Genomic DNA, 20,235 nt, shown 5'->3' with positions numbered 1-20,235 from the left:
CCAGGGCCCTGTACAACTGCAGTAGGACCTCCTTGCTCCTAAACTCAAATTATCTTGCAATGAAGGCCAACGTGCCATTAGCTTTCTTCACTGCCTGCTGTGCCTGCATGCTTACTTTCAGTGACTGATGTACAAGGGCACCCAGGTCTCGTTGCATCTCCCCTTTTCCTAATCTGACACCATTCAAATAATAATCTGCCTTCCAGTTCTTGCCATCAAAGTGGATAACCTCACATTTATCCACATTATACTGTGTCTGCCATGCATCTGCCCACTCACCCAACCTATCCAAGTCACCCTGCAGCCTCATAGCATCCTCCTCGCAGCTCACACTGCCATCCAGCTTTGTGTCATCTGCAAACTTGGAGATGTCACATTTAATTCCCTCGTCTAAATCGTTAATATATATTATAAATAACTGGTGTCCCAGCTCCAAGCCTTACAGAACCCCACTAGTCACTGCCTGCCATTCTGAAAAGGAACCGTTAATTCCTACTCTTTGCTTCCTGTCTGCCAACCAGTTCTCTGTCCATGTCAATACCCTACCCCCAATACCACGTGTTCTATTTTTGCACACTAATCTCTTGTGTGGGACCTTGTCAAAGGCTTTTTGAAAGTCCGATACACCACATCCACTGGCTATCCCTTACCCTTTCTACTTGTTACATCCTCAAAAAATTCCAGAAGATTAGTCAAACATGATTGCCCCTTCATAAATCCATGCTGACTGACCGATCCTGTCACTCCTCTCCAAATGCGCTTCTATAACATCTTTAATAATCGACTCAAGCATCTTCCCCACTACTGATATATGGCTAACGTCTATAATTCCCCGTTTTCTCTCTCCACTTTCTTGAAAAGTGGGGTTACATTGGCTACTCTCCGGTCCACAGGAACCGATCCAGAATCGATAGAACATTGGAAAATGATCATCAATGCATCCACGATTTCTAGGGTCACCTCCTTGAGTACTCTGGGATGCAGACCATCAGACCCTGAATCTGCCTTCAGTCCCAACAGTTTACCTAACACCATTTCCTGTCTAATGTGGATTACCTTCATTTCTTTCCTCCCCACTAGATCCTCGGTCCCCGAGTATTTCTGGGAGATTGTTGGTGTCTTCCGTAGTGAAGACGGAACCAATGTACTCATTTAACTGGTCTGCCATGTCCTTGTTTCTCATTATAAATTCACCTGTTTCTGACTGTAAAGGACCCACATTTGTCTTCACTAATCTTTTCCTCTACACAAATCTAAAGAAGCGTTTACAGTCAGTTTTTATATTCCCCTTTCTTTCATGCTCTATTTTCCCCCTCTTAATTAACCCTATTGTCTTCTTCTGAATTCTAAATTTCTCCCAGTCCTCCAGTTTGTTGCTTCCTATGCAAAATTGATATGCCTCCTCCTTGGATATACCACTATCCTTAATTTCCCTCATTAGCTACGGTCTATCCTTAATTTCCCTCGTTAGCTGTGGTAATATTCACTTTTAAATCTCTCCTCACTCATCTGCTGTCTATTTTCAGAATCATTTCCTCTGGAGAAAGAAATTGTGGGCATTTTATCTTTGTCCTTCATGGTCTTGCATATCTCAGTAAGGGCACCCATTGGCCTCCCACATTCTTAAAAAAAAAAAAAAAGTCTCAGCCTTCCCAACCTCTTTCTATAACTCAAACCTGCAAGTCCTGGATATTGCAGGAGCATAGCTGTTGAAACTGCAATAAAATCTGGCATTTTACATTGTCAATTACAGAAATTGGAAATGTAATTGCAGCTTCAGAATGCCAGGTGGGATATAGGTACAATACCCAATGTTGTGTCTTTCCCTACATTATGTAATGCTTCAAGCTCATAAATCTGCAACCTCTGTCCCAGTGACCCAGGTTCAATTCTACAATTATTATTTTTTTAATGTGAACGTTATTAATACTTAGAAATGACTAAAAGGCATTTACAGATTTGACAGAGGGCAAATGCCCATCTCTCAGCTTTGCTAGCTATTTAATGTTCGGGTAATTTAGGGGCAGAGTTTCACCTCAACTGAGATGGTGTTGCTGGATTCCATAATGTAGAGAGACCGGAGGTGAACACTGCTTCTAATCAGAACAACCATGGGCACGGAAGGACTGGGCCAGGAAGATCTGACTTCTTATCCCAAAGATGTACTTTTTCAGGCATTGTCTTCTCCCTTTTGCCTGCAATATTTGACTGCCTTGCTCTTTCGTATTACAAAATTATTTGTATGTTAGTCACCTACCCTGCCCCGTGCCTACATTACTAGATACCATGTTGCTAGAGTGTTGTGATAAATATGATTCGGGAATTGTAGATTTGAATAATTTGAATTTGTCAGTCCATTCTCTCCTCTTCCTTTCTGTTAAATATATAAGAAATAATAGGATGAGTAGGTCCTGAGGCTGATAAACTTACCGCCATTCTTTAAGATCATCTTGTTTAATCTGCCTTCCCATAATATCCTACTTTTATTCATTATCTTCATTTTTGAACTATGTGCTACCAACATGCCATGCCAATCAATAAGTTTAATCTTTCATAGGCCCACCTACCTGCCTTTAACCCATATCCTTCTAAACCGTTCCTATCCATGTACCTGAACAAATGTCTTTTAAATGTTATAGTACCAGTCTCAACTACTATTTTGTATGCCAATGACTCTGTGTGCGGAAATGGTTGCCCCTCACGTTTGTATTAAATCTTTCTGCTGTCACCTTAAAGCTACGTCTTCTAGTTCTTGATTTCCCAACTCTTGGTAAAAGATTCTGTGCATTCACCCTATCTATTCCTCTCATGCTCTTATACACCTCTGTTAGATCATCCCTCATCTTCCTGTGGTCTAAAGAATAGTCCTAGCCTGCTTCAGCTCTCCCTGTAGCCAAAGCCCTCGAGTCCTAGCAACATCCTCGTAAATCATCTGAGCAACCTTTCCAGCTTGACAACATCTTTCCTACAGCATGGTGCCCAAAACTGAACACAATACTCTAAATGTAGCCACACCAACGCCTTGTGTAACTGCAACGTGACCTCCCAACTTCTGTACTCGATGCTCTGACTGATGAAGGTCAATGTGCCAAAAGCCTCTTTGACCACCTTATCTACCTGTGACGCCAATTCCAAGAAACTATTTACCTGCACTCCTAGATTCTTTAATTTTAGTTAAATATTTAATTCAGTAATAACAATGCTATTAACCATTTTAATGCTCTCATATCATTGGTTTGTTTTCTCTCATACAATTTATAGTCTGTAGAAATCGAGATATTTGGGAGCCTTGTGACTGAAATAGTCGCAAACTAAAGATTAAGATTATCATTATACTCAAACTTTTAAAAAGCAGCATTATATTTGTCACAATTCCTTTTAAAGCAAGCTGGTTCATTTCTGGAGAGAAACCCTGATCTTCTAGAACTATTAATTTGAAATTCAGGATTTGCCATAATCACCTTTTTGCATTTTAAAGAGATTATTCGATCATGGGAGAATATATAATAAGGAAGGGAAATGGCAGAAAATTTAAACACATGCTTTGTCTATTTTCTCCTATGGTGACACTAAAACCTGCCAGAAAGACTAGAGAATTTTGGGGCTAATGAGGATGGAGAACTGAAAGAAATTTGTGTTATTTTAAATAAAATAGCTTGGCAAGTTTGATGAGACAGCCAATAAATCAAAATCAAATGGTCTGCGTCACAGTTACAGAAGCAATCACCTCCCTTCCGCTTCTGAACAGTCCTTCCATAAGCTAGGGTACTGTTTCACCTCTACTCCATTAAGGACATTGGACTTTTTCTAAGGAACCGATGCACTACAATGATGAGAACTATTCTGTACTCTATCTTCCCCTCTGTTCTATCTATTGTACGAGTTTGAACTGATTGTATCTATGTATGGTATATCTGATCTGTTTGGATAACATGCTGTACTTCACTGTACGTGGCAATGTACCTAAACCTGAACTTGCTGCAGAGATGGTGGAAGCATTGGTTTTCATCTTTCAAAGTTGTATGGACTGAAATGTTTTCTGCAGATTGAAATAGGTTAATATGGTCAGGCTTTTAGTTTAAAGTGAGAAAAGAGAAAATGGGAAACTGACCTGTTGGTCAAACACCTGTAGAAAAGGAAATGCTAGAATCTATATAATGACAAATACAATAATGGAACTAGAAAAGAATAATAGGATTGAGCAATCGTCATGGATTTGCGAAATGGAAGCCATGTTTGACTAATTTATTGGAATATTTTGAAGATGTGGTTGATAAAATATTGGAGCCAAAAGATAGTGTTTGGATTTTTAGAGGACCTTTTGATTAAGCTTTCCACACAGGAGAAAGGTCAACAAGATCATCGCATGTGGAACTGGGTATGTTAAATAGGCATATCATTTGTTAACGAAGAATAAAGAAAATGAGTATTTCTTACATTGACAGGCTGTGGTGACTGGGGTGCCATAGGAATGGGTGCATGGGGACTGACTTGTTAATTATTTATGTTATGTCATCGATTTAGCTGAGGGGCCAAATGACATATTTGCAACCTTGCTGATGATGCAAAACTAAATTAGATTGTGAAGAGAATGGAAATTGCCAAAAGCTTCTGGAGGATATTGGCTAGTTTAAATGAGTGGATGAGAACGTGACAGAAGGAATACAGTGTGGCAAAAATGAGAGCTCATCAACTCTGAAACACAAAATAGAAAAGCGTAGGGGACCTTGGAAAATGCTGATGTTTAAAGACTTGGGTTGGCCTTGGATATGTCATTGAAAATTAATGTGCAGATACGGCAAGCAAATAGAGTGTTGGCTTCATAATGAAAATATTTAAATGCAGGAGTAAACATGCCTTACTGAATTTCAATGTGTGTCTTGAAGACCACACCTTAAGAATTATGTGCAGTTTCGGTCGGATTATCTAGAAAAATATTCTTGCCATGGAGGGAATGAAATAAAGATATATCAAATTAGTTGTAGGAAGGAGGAGGGATTGTATTAACAGGTTTGTGATAAGAGTTTAGAACGTGAAGAGTACTCTTTGAAAGTTACAAATCGTACAGAGCTTGACAGATTGGATTCAGAGAGGATTATTTTTTCCTTCAAACTCTGATTAAGGAAGGAGTAGGTAATTTGGACTGATGAGAAGAAATGTCTTTGGTAATGATGGTGAATCTTTGAAATGATCTACCTCGGAGTAGTGCAGAGATTGATTAATGAATTTATTCAAACCTGTTACCAATAGATTTATGGATATTAAGGAATACAGGAATGTGGGGATAAGCTGGAAAAGAAGAAGTGAGGTGGAATTGCAAATACACTGGACCCTTTTTAACATTAATGCTACCCTGTTTCTCATGCTTTAATAGATACTCTTTTTCTATTATGTGCACTAAAATAGATAAGTTCACAATTGTTTTACATTTATATTCCATCTGCCATGTTCTTCCGACTCATTTGACTAGTTTGTTTCTCCTTGAAGCTTCTATACCTTTATTGCAGTCCTACTTGGAATCATTAGTACACTTAGAAATGTGATGTTTTGATTCCTCCAGCAAAATTATTGATATAGATTGTGAAAAGCTGAGCTCAAGCATTGAACTCTGCATACCCCACTAGTTCTCTCTTGCCAACCTGAGAACGATCTATTGATTCACATTGTTTTCTGTATGGTAATCGATTCTCAATCCATATCAATATATTACCCCAATTCCATGCTCCCCAATTTTTCTTTCCAACCTCTTGTGCAGGACTTTTATTAAAGGCCTTTACAAAAATCCAAATGCATTGGTTTCCTCTTAATAAACTTTAAAACAAATCAGTCTAATATAATTTTCCTTTTATTAATGTACACTGTCTCTGTTCAATCCGTTTCATGATGTACTGTTATTATGTCCCTCATGATAGATTTAAGCATTTTGTTGATCAGTGGGGTCACGTTTACTACCTTCTAGTCTACAAGAACAATTTTATTAGAATCTAGCATTCTGAAGGTAGATAACCGGAGCATCGTTATCACTAAAGAGAGCACTTTCAAAATTTTGGGTGTGTATATGACCAGGTCCTAGGGATTAAGTAGCCGAATAGCTCACTAACTACGTTTTCACTATCTTATAGACGAGTGCTTAATTCATTCACTGCTTTTCCTATTGGATCATCGATTCTGTAATATCAGATCCAAAAATCTTTTCCTTCTTCATGATTTGATCTGAAGAATCTTAACTATATTTCATGAATTCAGCTCCACTTTTATCAGAGCAAATATGACTCATTCAATCCATACAATCTCACATTATTGTCAAGTTAGATGCAATATCCGACCACATAAATCAGGGGTATTACAAGGGCTATGTCAAGTTGTATATTACATCCACTATTAGGTGACGTAAATAAATCCTATTTCAGTTTTCTGCCCTTTGTTATTTTTTAGCTCGATTCAGTGATTCTAGTTTCACAACAAGCCTGGATCCTTTCTCATCAATGTATTGATCTCCTCCCATATTTAGTGCTGCACTACTCTCTTCCTTTTTGCACTCGTTCCAAAAAATCCAACTGCCCTGGAATATTTCGTTCCTAACTTTGGCACCCTGCAACCATGTTTCCATAATGAGAATTAGATAATATCTGTTGACTTTGATTTGTGTCAATCATGCTATGAATACATTGTAATTTTAAGTTTTCTGCATCTTAACCTACATAGCTGCTTGATGTGTTTAAACCAGCTTATTATTTTTGCTTATTATTTGCTTTTTTTTTTTAACTTCCCCTTCCTGCATTTTTTGCCCTTCTTCCAAAATACCCCTTTTGCCCTTTTTCCAAACTTTAATTAGTATTCTAAAAATATTATTGTACTTGACCCGTACGGAAAATTGATTTGTGTGCTCCTGGGGAAAAAAAATAGTTTGCCGATTGTCAAGTTAGGGTTCTTTATTCAGCACCCTTATCTGAATTCTCTATTCAGCACAAACTGCACATTTAATTGACTGTTTATATTTCATTGTTACTATACTTTAATAAACTTCCATTATTAACTATTTCTCTGAATATTTTTTCTGTTTAGACACCAGAAGAGCATGAGTTGGAGACAGGAATCAAATCGAAGGAAGCAAGAAAGTATATTTTCAACTGTTTAGATGATATGGCTCAGGTAAGCATTGAGCTTAACATTTGGTTTGTTGCAGCGTGTAGAATATTTTTCTTGTGGATGGATTAATTAATGCAAATTAATAATTTAGATGACATTTAAGAAAATATTGTGCAAAGCACTGAGCTGAGTTTGTGCCTTGAAATAAAATGCTAGGTTTGAACTATTTTCTTTGCTAAATTTGTGGTGCATGCACATTCTATTCCCTGCCGAGTTCCTGCTGATGACAGAGGAACTAATAGCACTGATTAATTGTGGTTTCAATTCCATTGTAAAACGTGATTATTTTTTTTTGACAAGTACAAAAGAAAAATACTTTGACTTTGAGTTCCATTGGAGTAGAGAGAGGGTGTGTGGTGGGGGGGGGGGGGGGGGGGGGGTAAGGAAGAAAAGCAATGGAGGAGAGCACAGTGAGACTACTATCCCGTCAGTGCTGGTCAGTCAAACTGAACTAGCTTTCAGTTAATGGAGCAGAGTCCATGCTTATAACTGGGAAAGGGAGGAAGCAAAAGCCATTACCGTCACCACAGATAGACACAAAAAGCTGGAGTAACTCTGTGGGAGACAGGCAGCATCTCTGGAGAGAAGGAATAGATGACGTTTTGGGTCGAGATCCTTCTTCACCACAGATTTGTTCTTTAGTTGATTTCATCTCCCTCTCCATTGAAGCCGTCCTGAATCTAAAACTGATGCAGTATTTGGTAACATGAAGTTTCGGACATAATATCTCTTGTCCCTGAGAAAATCTTTTTTCCATATCTGTAATGTCTACAGATTTTGCCCTTGTTGAAGAGTGAAAGGTTAAATCTATTCACTCAAGCACCCTAACTATTTGAAATCTAATGTTAGCAACAACAGGTGCTTGGCCTTAGTGTGTCTGAGATAACAAAATACATCAAGTGCTTCACATGAAAAGAAAACATGATATAACACTTGTGAGGATATTTAGGTAAATGATCAGAAGCCTCCTCAGGATGTTGTGGGTAACATCAAAATTAGTAATTATTGCATTTCTCCTTCATTTGAGAAGGTGTTGGATTCTCATCTCCATCTTGCACCACTGTAGACCTTCTGGTCATGATACCTTTATGAATGCTGTTGGGTAGGGCATGTCCAGATTTGGATTCGGCAACAATGAAGGAATGGTGATATTTACAAGCTAGTGTCTACGTTATGGAGCGTGCGTTACCCATTGGTCTGCATCCTCGACTTTGATGTGGATGCCATAAGTTGAGAGATGTTGACAGAATCCTCGGGTAAATAACAGCAGGGCATTTTTTCCTTGGCAATGACTGTTGCCACCGTGGTGGAGGGAATGGAGGCATTGTGGAAGGAGTGTCAATCATTGGACTGTTGTCCCAGTCGTCTGGAAATTATTGGATATTTGAAAGGCTACATTAAAAAATATATATATATATTAACGCTATCTTCTCATTCGCTTACCTAAAATAGCTTCGTTTTTCTTTTGGAGTGGATGAATTAGAGCCTTCCCCAAGTTAGTAGTTGAGTCACGCTTAAATATATCAATGGAGTTGTATTGCTAAATGTTGGCGTTTCTTGCTGAGGTAAAGACTGGGAGATTCTTCAGGGGCAAGGAGCTGACCTGGCTGCTGAGTGCGCAGTCAGAAGGTTGCCAATTGATTGCTTGGCTTGATCAAGTGACTATTCGCTGTGCCCATCAAGGAAGTGAGTGTTTGACAATGGCCTGATGACTTTTCCCTCGTCATTTTTTAAAAATTGACATTTCTAATTGGAGCCAGTAACTTTTTGGCTTCCATTCTGTTTCATTCTGAGATTTTTTATGGTACTTTGCACGTAACCATAACTAGAATTTGGTAGGTTCGACTCCAACCTACAGTATTCTAGAGTATATGTAAAATGAACCATTGGGAAGTTTAGAATTTTGAAAGGACATTTATTGAAGGATTACATATCTAGCAAAAAAAAGTTTGGCGTATCTTGATTTACAATTTGATGGATTTAAGGGCTTCACAGATTTAATTATAAATGCAAACAAAATTTAATATGAAGCCATAGAAGTGCACTTAATTTGTAACGTTAATTGATATAGAATTATTGCTTATCTTGCTTAACTATCCTTGGCTATAGGGTAAGCTTGGACAAACTTGGATTATTTTCTCTGGAGGTGGGGAGGTGGGGGGGGGGGGGAAGTGGGTCCTAATTGAAGTGTGTAAAAGTATTAAAGGTATAGATAGGACAAATAAGGATCTTTATCCCGTGAAAATATCAAATACAGGAGGGAATAGTTTTAAGATGAAAGGGGCAAGGTTTAAAGGAAGTGTATTAGGCACATTTTTTTAACTGAGTAGATGGAACCTAGACTACAAGGCCGGGGGAGGTTCTGGAGTCAGATAGCAACTTTAAGAAGCATTTCAACCGCACGCGAGCAGGCAGGGAATTGGTGGGATGTAGACCATGTGCAGACAAATGGGGTCAGTTTAATTGGATTTATGGTAGGCATAGACATCATGAGCAGAAGAGCCTGATCCTGTGCTGTGCTGCAAATATTTGGGAGGTCCCATGAATCCTTTCATTATTAAAGTAAACAACTCTAATCTTGAAGGTTATTTCTGAAGTATTGAGGATTTTTTAAATTTAGAAATGTGTGGAAATATTTCTTATACGTGTTGGTATTACAGCAAACTGTATATTTAATTATTAATGATAATGCACAAGCACGTGCACATCTGAGTGAAATTGGTTAATCTCCTGCCTGTTCATTGTATCCTAATTTATCCTTGTAAATATTAAACTGCAGGTCAATTCAGCTGGTGTTCAAATTCTGGTCTGATTTCAGATTTTAATGCCTAGTAACTTAAGATAAAAGATGTATAATGGTTAGGTTATTAAAAATGGTTAAGGATGAGTCTATTGTTGGTTTGTCTCTTTAATGATGTACATTTATATTGTTTAATGCTTGCACTTTCAGGTGAACATGCCGAATGATTTGGAAGGAACAGATATGTTGGTTGAGAAAGCAGACCGAAGGGAATATATTGATTTGTTAAAGAAAATGTTGACAATAGATGCTGACAAGAGGATTAATCCGTTAAAAACCTTAAACCATCCATTTGTTACCATGACACATCTGCTTGACTTTCCTCATAGCAATCAGTAAGCCATTTAGATTGTACAGTTTCCTGCAACAAAGCCCTTTAGGACAAGATGTGAATGTCATTTTGTTGAGACTTGCTGAACCCTTATTCTAAAATACTCCCTAATATTACAGTTGCTTACGTTGTCTATAGCCGGCCTGGCACATGCCTCCACTACCTATTGATTATTATTTTGTAGTCCTGGCTAGTTTGTCTTTTATTCTCCATTAATGAGCTTGTTTATGACTGGTTGCCGTGGCTGACTCATCCATAATCCCTGTGCTTGTTATCCTGCATTTTCTCTTGGGAAAGCAGTGTCTCTTTTTAAAATTCCAATTGTTTTGTAACTCTTCCAGGAGCTTGCGCTGTCTTTTTATTAATCATCTCAGCACTCATCTGTCAAGATGCATGTGCAAGTCGTGTTCTGGTTACTGTCAGGCCTAATTTTGTAGTTCTGCAAATGATGTCCAGTCCTTGGGTGGCATGTGCCTAAATTCTGAAAGTTATTTTGATATTTTCCTTTCCACCCTCCCTTCAAATCCACATACACACTGCCAACCCATCTTTGAGATTATATTCCCCCATCCTCCAATTCATCCCCATGCTGTCTCTTGTTTGTTTTCCTGTTTAAAACAACCTCAACCAAGTCTGAAGAAGGGTTTCGGCCCGAAACGTCGCCTATTTCCTTCGCTCCATAGATGCTGCTGCACCCGCTGAGTTTCCCCAGCAATTTTGTGTACCCTCAACCAAGCTATTGTCAGCTGAATATCCCCTTTTAGGTTTTAATGTAACATTTGATAGATAATAATCTTTGAGCTAATTTATTTCTGATATTTTTCATGATGCTATTTAATTGCATGTTCTTTGTTCCGGGAAGTTGAGCCATTTTTCATGCTGCTTTCATGCTGTGTAAGAGCAATGCCACGGCTCCCAACATATGGTGCAGTTTGCAAATACTTACATGGAGGCTGCGTGTACTCAATCTATAGGCTGGAAAATATGCCCTTTTCTCCTGCTTTGATTGATGAGAAATTAGACACGAGCAAAAAAATAAATTAGCTGGGCATAGATCTTAAACAACATCCAATTGAATGTTAAATAACTTATGTAATCATTATTTGAAAGGTATTTGTTGTAAGCTTAATTTTCAGAAATAGATCATGTAACCATCACTGGCTCACTGCAACCTATTTAGAAAAGAAAAATGTGCAACATTTATGTTAGTTATTTAATTAAAATACGTGAGCTGCTATATATTTAAATTTGATACTTCCATTTCTAAATAAGATGCTTATCTTTTTATAGTGTGAAATCCTGCTTTCAAAACATGGAGATTTGCAAACGGCGAGTCAACAACTATGAAACTATAAACCAGAATAAAAGTCAGTTTATTGCACATGTTGCACCAAACACAAGCACAAACTTGACGATGGCCTTCAATAACCAACTCAACACCATGCACAATCAGGTATGAGCCACTGTACATAAACATATCTTGGAAGCAACAAAAACAGCATCACCTCCATCAATTCTTCTCAATAAAATGATTTTGAGCAGTCTAAATGCAGTTTCTATTAGACAAGGATGCAAATATAACATATACCATCGCATGCACATATGCGTGCAAGATTTCATGGAAATTATGATTTCACATTGTCTACAGAATAATTGAAGTAAGATTAAGGGAGACCCAGCTCATTGCTGTTGTAAGGGGATGTTTTTTTTCTGACTTTAATCTGCAAAACACTGAATAGTGAAAGTTTCAGGAACTGTTGCAAAATTCCTCACATAATATCCACTTGGTTCTAAAATTGTACCACAACCTAAAACCTTAAAGAAGAACTGGAAATTTGATTCACAAAATTGAATATTTATGCTAATTGTAATTTTGATATTTTAAATTAATTCATATTCTGAAATTGAAGTTTCACTTGTTCTAAACTCTTTCCCATACCAAATTTATCTGGGAGAAAACTTTCCTGCTTCCCCTTCAATTTATCAATTATTTACAAATGTTTCCTCCATATTGTATCACTTTGATAAAGGAAATGTCCTGTACAAACATTGTAACCATGAGCCATGTATGTATTCAAATGTAAACCACTACACCAACAGGAAAGGATCTAGTACTGACTTTGTAAAATTTACTGTGCTTTAATGTCTTCATAGTAAGGCCAATGAATTTTAATTATATTCAGCAATATTTTGCATTAGTTTAGCCAAAAAAAGTGGGTGAAATTGAAGCTTTACCAGCTATATTAAGATCATTGCTTTGTATGGTATCTATTGGATCTTTAAAGGGCAATAATTTCAAGGTCAATTTCTTCCCTTCAAATTTTTTATTGTCACATTTGTTACAGATATAATATTTTTTAATCTGAGCATTCCAGTTATGTTATTCTATTAGATGTTTAAAAGAAAATGCAAAAGTTTGTGCATTTCATGTTTTTCTTATACCTATAATTAACAATGTGAAATTTCTTTAGGCCAACACCTTAGCTCCTACCTCCACTGCAGCAGCTCTTTCGTTGTCCAGTGCGGATGTGTCTCTGCTTAATTATCAATCCGCACTCTATCAACCTCCAACAGCACCTGTGGCGGGTGTTGCACAAGCAAGCATGTCTCTGCAGGCAGGAGCAACACAGCTATGTGCACAGGCTGACCCCTTCCAGCAAGCCCTCATCGTGTGTCCACCAGCATTTCAAGGTGAGTGTCTTCTTTCAGACTGGACTCTTCGGAAACTTGAATGTCTTCTGTTTCATGTCGTTTAAACATATGGAATGACCAGCTCGTAAGATAAAATTGGTCCTATCATTTTGAAGCGTGCACATTTAGGTTCTTGTTTGCTTAGCTTGGCACTTTCTTTTGTCAGGACAGATGGATGTCCTTTATGAAAATCTTTAATTAGCTCCCATTGATATTCTTTAGTATTATATGAAAATAATTAATGGCGTTTAATGCTTGTTTTTCAAACTGGTGGTGGTATGTATTGATACAAGTTTGTTTGCTACTTTTGACTGGAGAACATTTAAAATAGCGTTTGGCTGGCATTTTCCGTTACTTAAATAATATTTGACTAAATTCACTGAGGATTGAATATTTTAGAGTGTTTGTGTATAGTTTGATTTGAGTTTCTAGTTGGACACAAAGTAGAGGAATATAAATGTGAACTATAAAGGCATTAAAGAGGAAATAGCATAACGTCATAGAAATTAGTAAAGAATGGATAAACAGTTGGGAGGAAATCAAGCAAGTAAATGTGAATAAGCGCATCAGTATGGGTGTGGAACTACCTATAATTATTTTGTTAAAGGTGGTAGAATGTGGCATCGTCTGTTTAGAAATAACCAAATCCATTGATAGGGGTATTTAATATTTTGAGACTGTAAAAAGCCTTTACATTTATCAGTGAATGGAGAGCCCTATATATTTATCAGTGATTGGAGAGTCCAACAAGCATTTTGCCCTTCCAAGCAGCAACAAATAATGTGATTTTAGTACAGGTGTCAGAAGTTATGGGGAGAAGGCAGGAGAATGGGGTTAGAGTGAGATCAGCCATATTGAATGGTGGAGTGATAGGCCGAATAGCCTAATTCTATTCCTATCCCTTATGACCTATATGGTCAGAAGAATGTAAACACAAGAAATAGCTGCAAGAGCAAACCATCCGCCCCATTTTGCTTGCCCTGTAACTTGCTGAAATCCTTTCCTCATCGCTGCTTGGCTGATGCTTTACTTCGGCACTCTACTATCTTGATACCCCTTGCATTCCCTTAAAATCAAAAGTGGTTATTTGACGTATCCACTGGGTATGAATTGAAACAATGAACTCCTTATTTGTTAAGGTTTTCATGTAAATGTATTCTGTGACTGAGCCTTCTGAGAACACTCGGTAGAAAATATCAAAAAGTTCTTCTCATCACTGTCCTATCTCCAAACCCTTTATTTTGAGACTGACCCACTGAATTTCAATGCCCCAGCCAGGGGAACAATCTGCCCTGTGATAATTTTGCATGCTTCAATGAGATTACTTTTCATTCTTCAAAATTGGAGTTTAGTCTATTTAATCTCCCCTCATAAAACAGTTGCTGCCCCATCCTCTCCACAATCCCAAGGGCCCATCTGGTAACCTGTTGTTGCACTTCCCCTATTGATAGCAAGTCATTCCTTAGATGGACGCACTAAATCTGTGCACAAAATTCTAATTGTTGTGTTGCTAGAGCCCTGCTTGTTTTGGAGCAAAATATCTTGTATATTTAAAATCATCTTGCATTCAACATAATGTTCGGCTTCCTGATTGCTTAATATAATTGAACATTAAGTATCAGTGACTTGTGTAGAAGGTTACTGTTATGTCTTGCCCGGGACAATAAGGACAACGGAGTAAGTAATTTAACAGTAGTTTACTAATTAACGTCGAACTTAACATCACCGTAACTTACCAAAAATGGGTGCAGCTTTTCAAACCGAGTCCTGCAGATGGTGTTTCCAATCTACTGCGCCCACCCGTGACGTTCCTGGCCAGCAGGGATGTCAGCGCGCATGGCAGAAGATAACCATTCAGGACAGTACATTTATCTAGGTTCCTTTGAACACCCACACCTTTCAATAAGGTTCGTTTTAAAAATAACACCCAAATAGATGACTATTTTTGGTTTAGCTGCGATGTCCTTGCCTACCATCTTAACCTGTCTCCACACCCCACACTACTGCTATCACAAGAAGACATGGAAATATTGCATTTCGTCTCCTCACTCAAATCAGTGATGTTGCTTGCAAATATTTGGGTTCTCCCTACTGATCCATATGACACCTTGCTAGTTCAAAGCTCTTAACTAAAAAATACTTGTTTTTGTTCGTTGACCATTACTCTTTCCATCCCAAATCACATGTGTAATTTTGTTTAGTAACTTCTTGATGTGGTATTTTATTGAAGGCCCTTAAACTACAAATACATGACTTCAGAATTAAGGGACAGAAGTTTAGGGGTAACATGAGGGGGAACTTCTTTACTCAGAGAGTGGTAGCGGTGTGGAATGAGCTTCCAGTGGAAGTGGTGGCGGCAGGTTCGTTGGTATCATTTAAAAATAAATTGGATAGGCATATGGATGAGAAGGGAATGGAGGGTTATGGTATGAGTGCAGGCAGGTGGGACTAAGGGAAAAAAGTTGTTCGGCACGGACTTGTAGGGCCGAGATGGCCTGTTTCCGTGTTGTAATTGTTATATGGTTATATGGTTATGACAAGTTCAAGTAATTTTGGGTGGTAAAGAAGGTGTACTGCATACTTGCATTCATCAATCAAGGCACTGATAATAAAATATGGCAAATTTAACTTACTTTACGTGAAACTTTGGGTCATATTTGGAGTATTGTGTGCAGTTCTGATCGCTGCATTAAAGAAAGGATATGGATGTCTTGTGAAGGATGCAGAAGAGGTTTACCAGGATGTTGCCTGGATTAGAGTGCATTCGCTATAAGAAGATGTTGGGAAAATTTTCTTGGATTGTTTTTGTGGAGCATTTGAGACTGAGGGGAGACCTGATGGAAGTATATAAAATGTTGAGAGGCATGGCTAGAGTAAATTAGCCAGACCCTTTTTCCCCCAAGATGGAAATATCAAATATTAGACAGCCTCATTAAGATGAGGGGAGGAAAGTTCAAAGGACATTTGCGAGTCAAATTATTTTTACACAAAGTTGTAGATGCCTGGAATGCATAAACCAGGAGAGGCAGTAGAAGATGCCATAACAAAGTTTAGTAGGTATTTAGACCGGCACACGAGCGGCGTAGAAATGCAGCGATGAGGAACACGTACAAGCAGATGGGATTAGTTTAAATTGGCATAGTTGTCAAGCCATGATGTGGACTGAAGGACCTGATACTGTGATGTTCCATGTTTCTCCTCATCTATACTTGCTGGTCAAAGATAATTCCCTGTTTCTGGATCCATGTTGACTGCTCAGTCCTATTACAATGTGCTTTCTTTCTGTGCACAAATATTGGACCAATGGAGGCTTGGCATCATTGGAAGAGCAGGCTTCATTAACTGGAATATTTGATTAACCGATGCATGTTACGTCTGCCACGTACCGGATAACATAAATTTCATTATTTGTTCTGTGACCACTTTCTTAATTATGGAGTCCACCATTTCTCTTTTATTGAAGCCAGACTCATTGGTCGGTAGTTCTCTGTTTACTCTCAGAAGAACTGATACCAATAGTTTCCGCACTTGAATACTCTGATTTGGATTTGTGATTTGAAAGGATGTAACAATGGTTTACAAGAACTGGATTTACACCTTTCATTCGGTTAAAACCTAGGTTTGTTGTTTGAATGGAACATCAGTATTAAGCTATGATTCTGCCATTCTATCTGTTTATGACCTCAGGAAAAATACCTTGTTAAAGTACCAAAGTAAAATTGTTTGATCTTTTAACTCTTCATTTTATTTTTCTTCACAAGCCAATTGTTAGAAATTACCTCTTTTCTTGACAGGGCTACAAGCATCTGCAAAACATTCTGGTTTTTCTGTTCGAGTGGAGAATGCAATGCCTGTTGTACCGCAGGCACCAGCTGCACAGTCAATTCAACTTCAGCCAGGTGTTCTTGCTCAGGTAAGTGGTTGACTAGTTCATGTTGAATTCAGTTTTGTTTCCTGCAATTCCCTGTATTTCTGCCCTTGAAGGTGGGGCTCACCAGATAGAATTATCTCATCTTGCATCAGTGCTGTGCTGTCAATGGTAGTAACTACTAGACACGAGAGACTGTAGATGCTGAAATTTGGAGCAAAGAATAAATGGCTGAACACTGGATCTATGCAGCATCTATGGTGACAAAAGGATGATTGACTTTGTAGGTCAAGATCTGGTATCAGGACGAAGAGAGAAAATAGCCAATATATAGAATTAACTGGGTGGGGTAAGGCAGGCTGGTAGGTGAATTGTGGATCCAGATTTTTGTAGTGGGGAGGGGGAATGATAGGCAAATGGGAGATAGGGGAGGGAAGGTATATCTTGGGAAGAGTGATGGGTGGGGACTGGTGGTGGACATGCGGGAGATGAGAAAGGTGGACACTCAGAGAACTTGGATAGACTGGTGGGAGTGGGAAAGGAACGCTGAAGGTGGGTTACTTGAAATTGGAAAATTCGTGGTTCATACCTTTGTCTGTTGGTCACCCAACTGCATTGAGGTGCTGTTTTTCCATTTTGCATTTGATCTCACTGTGGCATTATAGGATGCCCAGACCAAACAAGTTGACATGGGAAGGGAAGTTGTAATGACATCCAGTCAGAAGCCCAAGCTGGCCATTGTGAACAGGATATAGGTGCTCTGTAAAATGGTCACCTAGCCTAAGCTTGGCAAAACTTGTAAGGTGAATGTGGGTCCATGGTGGCTTCTAGAGTAGCACAAATAAAGTTATTTTAATGATATAAGGCAGCTTCTCAGTGCAATTTAACACTTTCTATTTTCCTATTTTCCTTGTAAGAATTACGCTAGGGAGCATCAGATTGCGCAAATGGAAGAGTAGAGCTATGTAAAGCTTGTGATTCATGTCATCAGAGATGTGACTTAACCACAGGTAGTTAATTACATTAACCTTACAAGCTCATATAACTGCAGAGTTCTTGATTTTTGTTGTCTGGTTTTGCCTCTGACTCAAAACTCTGGCTTTTTAACTGAGCTGGAATTCCACCGAAACTATTTGCTAAGGCCGCTTGCCTTGGATGAAATCTGCAAGTAGTTTTGACCACTGGGGCTACAATTGCCAGGCCAGTTCAGTCTGGTATTAGAATAATGAGAGAGAGCTGTTGTAAATGTTCTCTGGTTGCTGTGGTCATTGGTAACATTGTATCCCTTTTTTGCTGAAATAATTAACTTAGCACTAACCAGACATTGAACCTGGTCATTCGAAAATTCTCAGGTTAAATTGGGTGAGTTTGTTGAACAGGCAGGGGAATGCAGAAATCAAACGTTTTTCCTCATTGATGCTCCAGGATTTATATTTACTTTTATTTTAAAGAAAACTTAGAAAATTGAAACGCAAAAAATTGCCAGAATAAAAAATCTGAAATGAAAATAAAGTACTGCAAATGTCCATCAGATCAGGCCACAACTGTAGAGAATTAAATACAGTTAAATGTTAAAGTCAATGATTTTTTTGTGTAGATAATTTACACCAATTGCAGAACTAAATTTTTGTGAAGAATGTAGCAACTTTTAAAGAATTTTTATAAATATCAAAATCCCGTTGACCTGGTTGAAACAAATCTGTTCATTGCAAAGCCATCTAAGTTCTGAGAGAAAAGTAGAAATAGGTCCGCAACAATTAAACAAAATATAATTTATGAAATGATCTTGTGAGTTAACTGAAAAGAGGCAAGGAGAGAACAAGATCGGTAATGTTAATTCAAACTAATTTAAAAGCTTCAGAAGAGGTAACTATGGCACATTCAAATTCTTGTGTCCAACACAGCAAGATATTTTAGTACTGGAATTTAGAAGGATGAGAGGGATCTTATAGAAACATAGATACAATTCTTAAAGGATTGGACAGACTGGATGCAGGAAAAATGTTCCCGATGCTGGGGGAGTCCAGCACCAGGGGTCACAATTTAAGAATAAGGGGTAGGCCATTTAGGACTGCGATGAGGAAAAACCTTTTCACCCAGAGAGTTGTGAATCTGTGGAATTATCTGCCACAAAAGGCAGTGGAGCCCAATTCACTGGATGTTTTCAGGAGTGAGTTAGATTTAGCTGTTAGGGCTGAAGGAATCAAGGAATATGGGGCAAAAAGCAGGAACGGGTACTGATTTTAGATGATCAGCCATGATCATATTGAATGGCGGTGCTGGATCGAAGGGCCGAATGGCCTACTCCTGCACCTATGTTTTTGTGTCTACATATGTGGGGATATTAAATTAAATTGAAAAGTTTTTAAGCTTTTCAGCTGTGCACAAAACAAGTAAGTTGTCATGGCATATTTTGAGTGCGTTCATGTGACATCAAGGAGGTTTTGAATCAATCAAACATCAATGGCATGTCAGAATAATTTTATAAGATGAGTTCACTATTTAAAAAAAAAGACAATTACTGAATCGATAAACAGGTATCTAATTGTGCAAGTTGTTGGTCTCAACTTGACATTGTATCAATAATTGTTCAAGCATATTTTTGTACCACTGGTGTGTTGTTTGATATTGAAATACAAACATTGTTCATATATAATTATGTTTGTCTCTACCTGAACACAGTTCTGCAATTTGAGGATCTTGTGCTTTGCGGTGGTTCAGATTCATAATGAAATTGAAAACAAGAGATATGGCCACAATTGATTGTAATCAATTAAAACAATCTCTTGCTTATTACTAATTTTCTTTCTTTTTTGTCTAGGGTTGTAACAGTTAAGAATAAATAACCACTTCCTTTTTTTTTTGCAGTATTGTAAAATGTAATTTAGAAATATTAAGCGAACATTTTGTAGCTTTGAATGTTTTATTGATGGAGGTCAGAAGTGTTTATCTCCTAATTCATGATTTTGAGATTGTACATCAATGCTGTCTTTGTTTCATAATTTTGTTCAGGAGTAAATTATACTTTAAAACTAGAAACTGGAGTATTATATGTAATAATATAGGTACAATCTTACCTGTTTTATATTTAAAGCTGTGATGGGGATCCTTTTTCCCTTTTACATAGTTGGCAGCGTTCCTTTTTGTTTTCCCCATCTTGTATACATCAAATGGGATGAGCAGCTGAGTACTAATGTTTTTTTCCTTCCCAGACCCTGACCAATCGCAATCTTTTACTTGACTAAAAGAGCATGGGGAAGAGGCAGATTTTGGAAGACTCCTGAGCAAAATGAGACTTAATAATCAAAAGTTTAATTCCTATTTCACTGAGTATTTTACATATGCTCAGCCTGATTTTTATACAATCCAAGGAATCAAAAAGGGACGTTGCACTTT

At 37.9% G+C, this 20,235-nt stretch overlaps 1 protein-coding gene and 1 long non-coding RNA gene across 13 annotated transcripts in view; one reads left to right on the top strand and one right to left on the bottom strand.

Moving 5' to 3' along the window:
- hipk1 (homeodomain interacting protein kinase 1) overlaps positions 1 to 20,235 on the top strand; it is a 114,741-nt gene that overhangs the window by 60,890 nt on the left and 33,616 nt on the right. For all 12 annotated transcript variants that reach the window (XM_033042336.1, XM_033042343.1, XM_033042342.1 and 9 more), the window contains 5 exons: positions 7,066 to 7,152; positions 10,100 to 10,284; positions 11,571 to 11,733; positions 12,752 to 12,971; positions 16,766 to 16,884. In XM_033042336.1, the coding sequence (XP_032898227.1) occupies positions 7,066 to 7,152; positions 10,100 to 10,284; positions 11,571 to 11,733; positions 12,752 to 12,971; positions 16,766 to 16,884 (774 nt within the window). The remainder of the gene's footprint in view (positions 1 to 7,065; positions 7,153 to 10,099; positions 10,285 to 11,570; positions 11,734 to 12,751; positions 12,972 to 16,765; positions 16,885 to 20,235) is intronic.
- Positions 1,400 to 19,929, bottom strand: LOC116986731. Its single transcript, XR_004415560.1, has 3 exons — positions 19,917 to 19,929; positions 14,137 to 14,141; positions 1,400 to 1,448 (listed from the first exon to the last, which is right to left on the bottom strand). It is a non-coding gene; the product is annotated as an uncharacterized LOC116986731 (long non-coding RNA).

Source organism: Amblyraja radiata, chromosome 24 (assembly GCF_010909765.2).
Source record: "Amblyraja radiata isolate CabotCenter1 chromosome 24, sAmbRad1.1.pri, whole genome shotgun sequence".
NCBI classification, from domain to species: Eukaryota; Metazoa; Chordata; class Chondrichthyes; order Rajiformes; family Rajidae; genus Amblyraja; species Amblyraja radiata.
The sequence above is the reverse complement of the archived record's forward strand: the minus strand, read 5'-3'. Positions and strand labels throughout refer to the sequence as shown.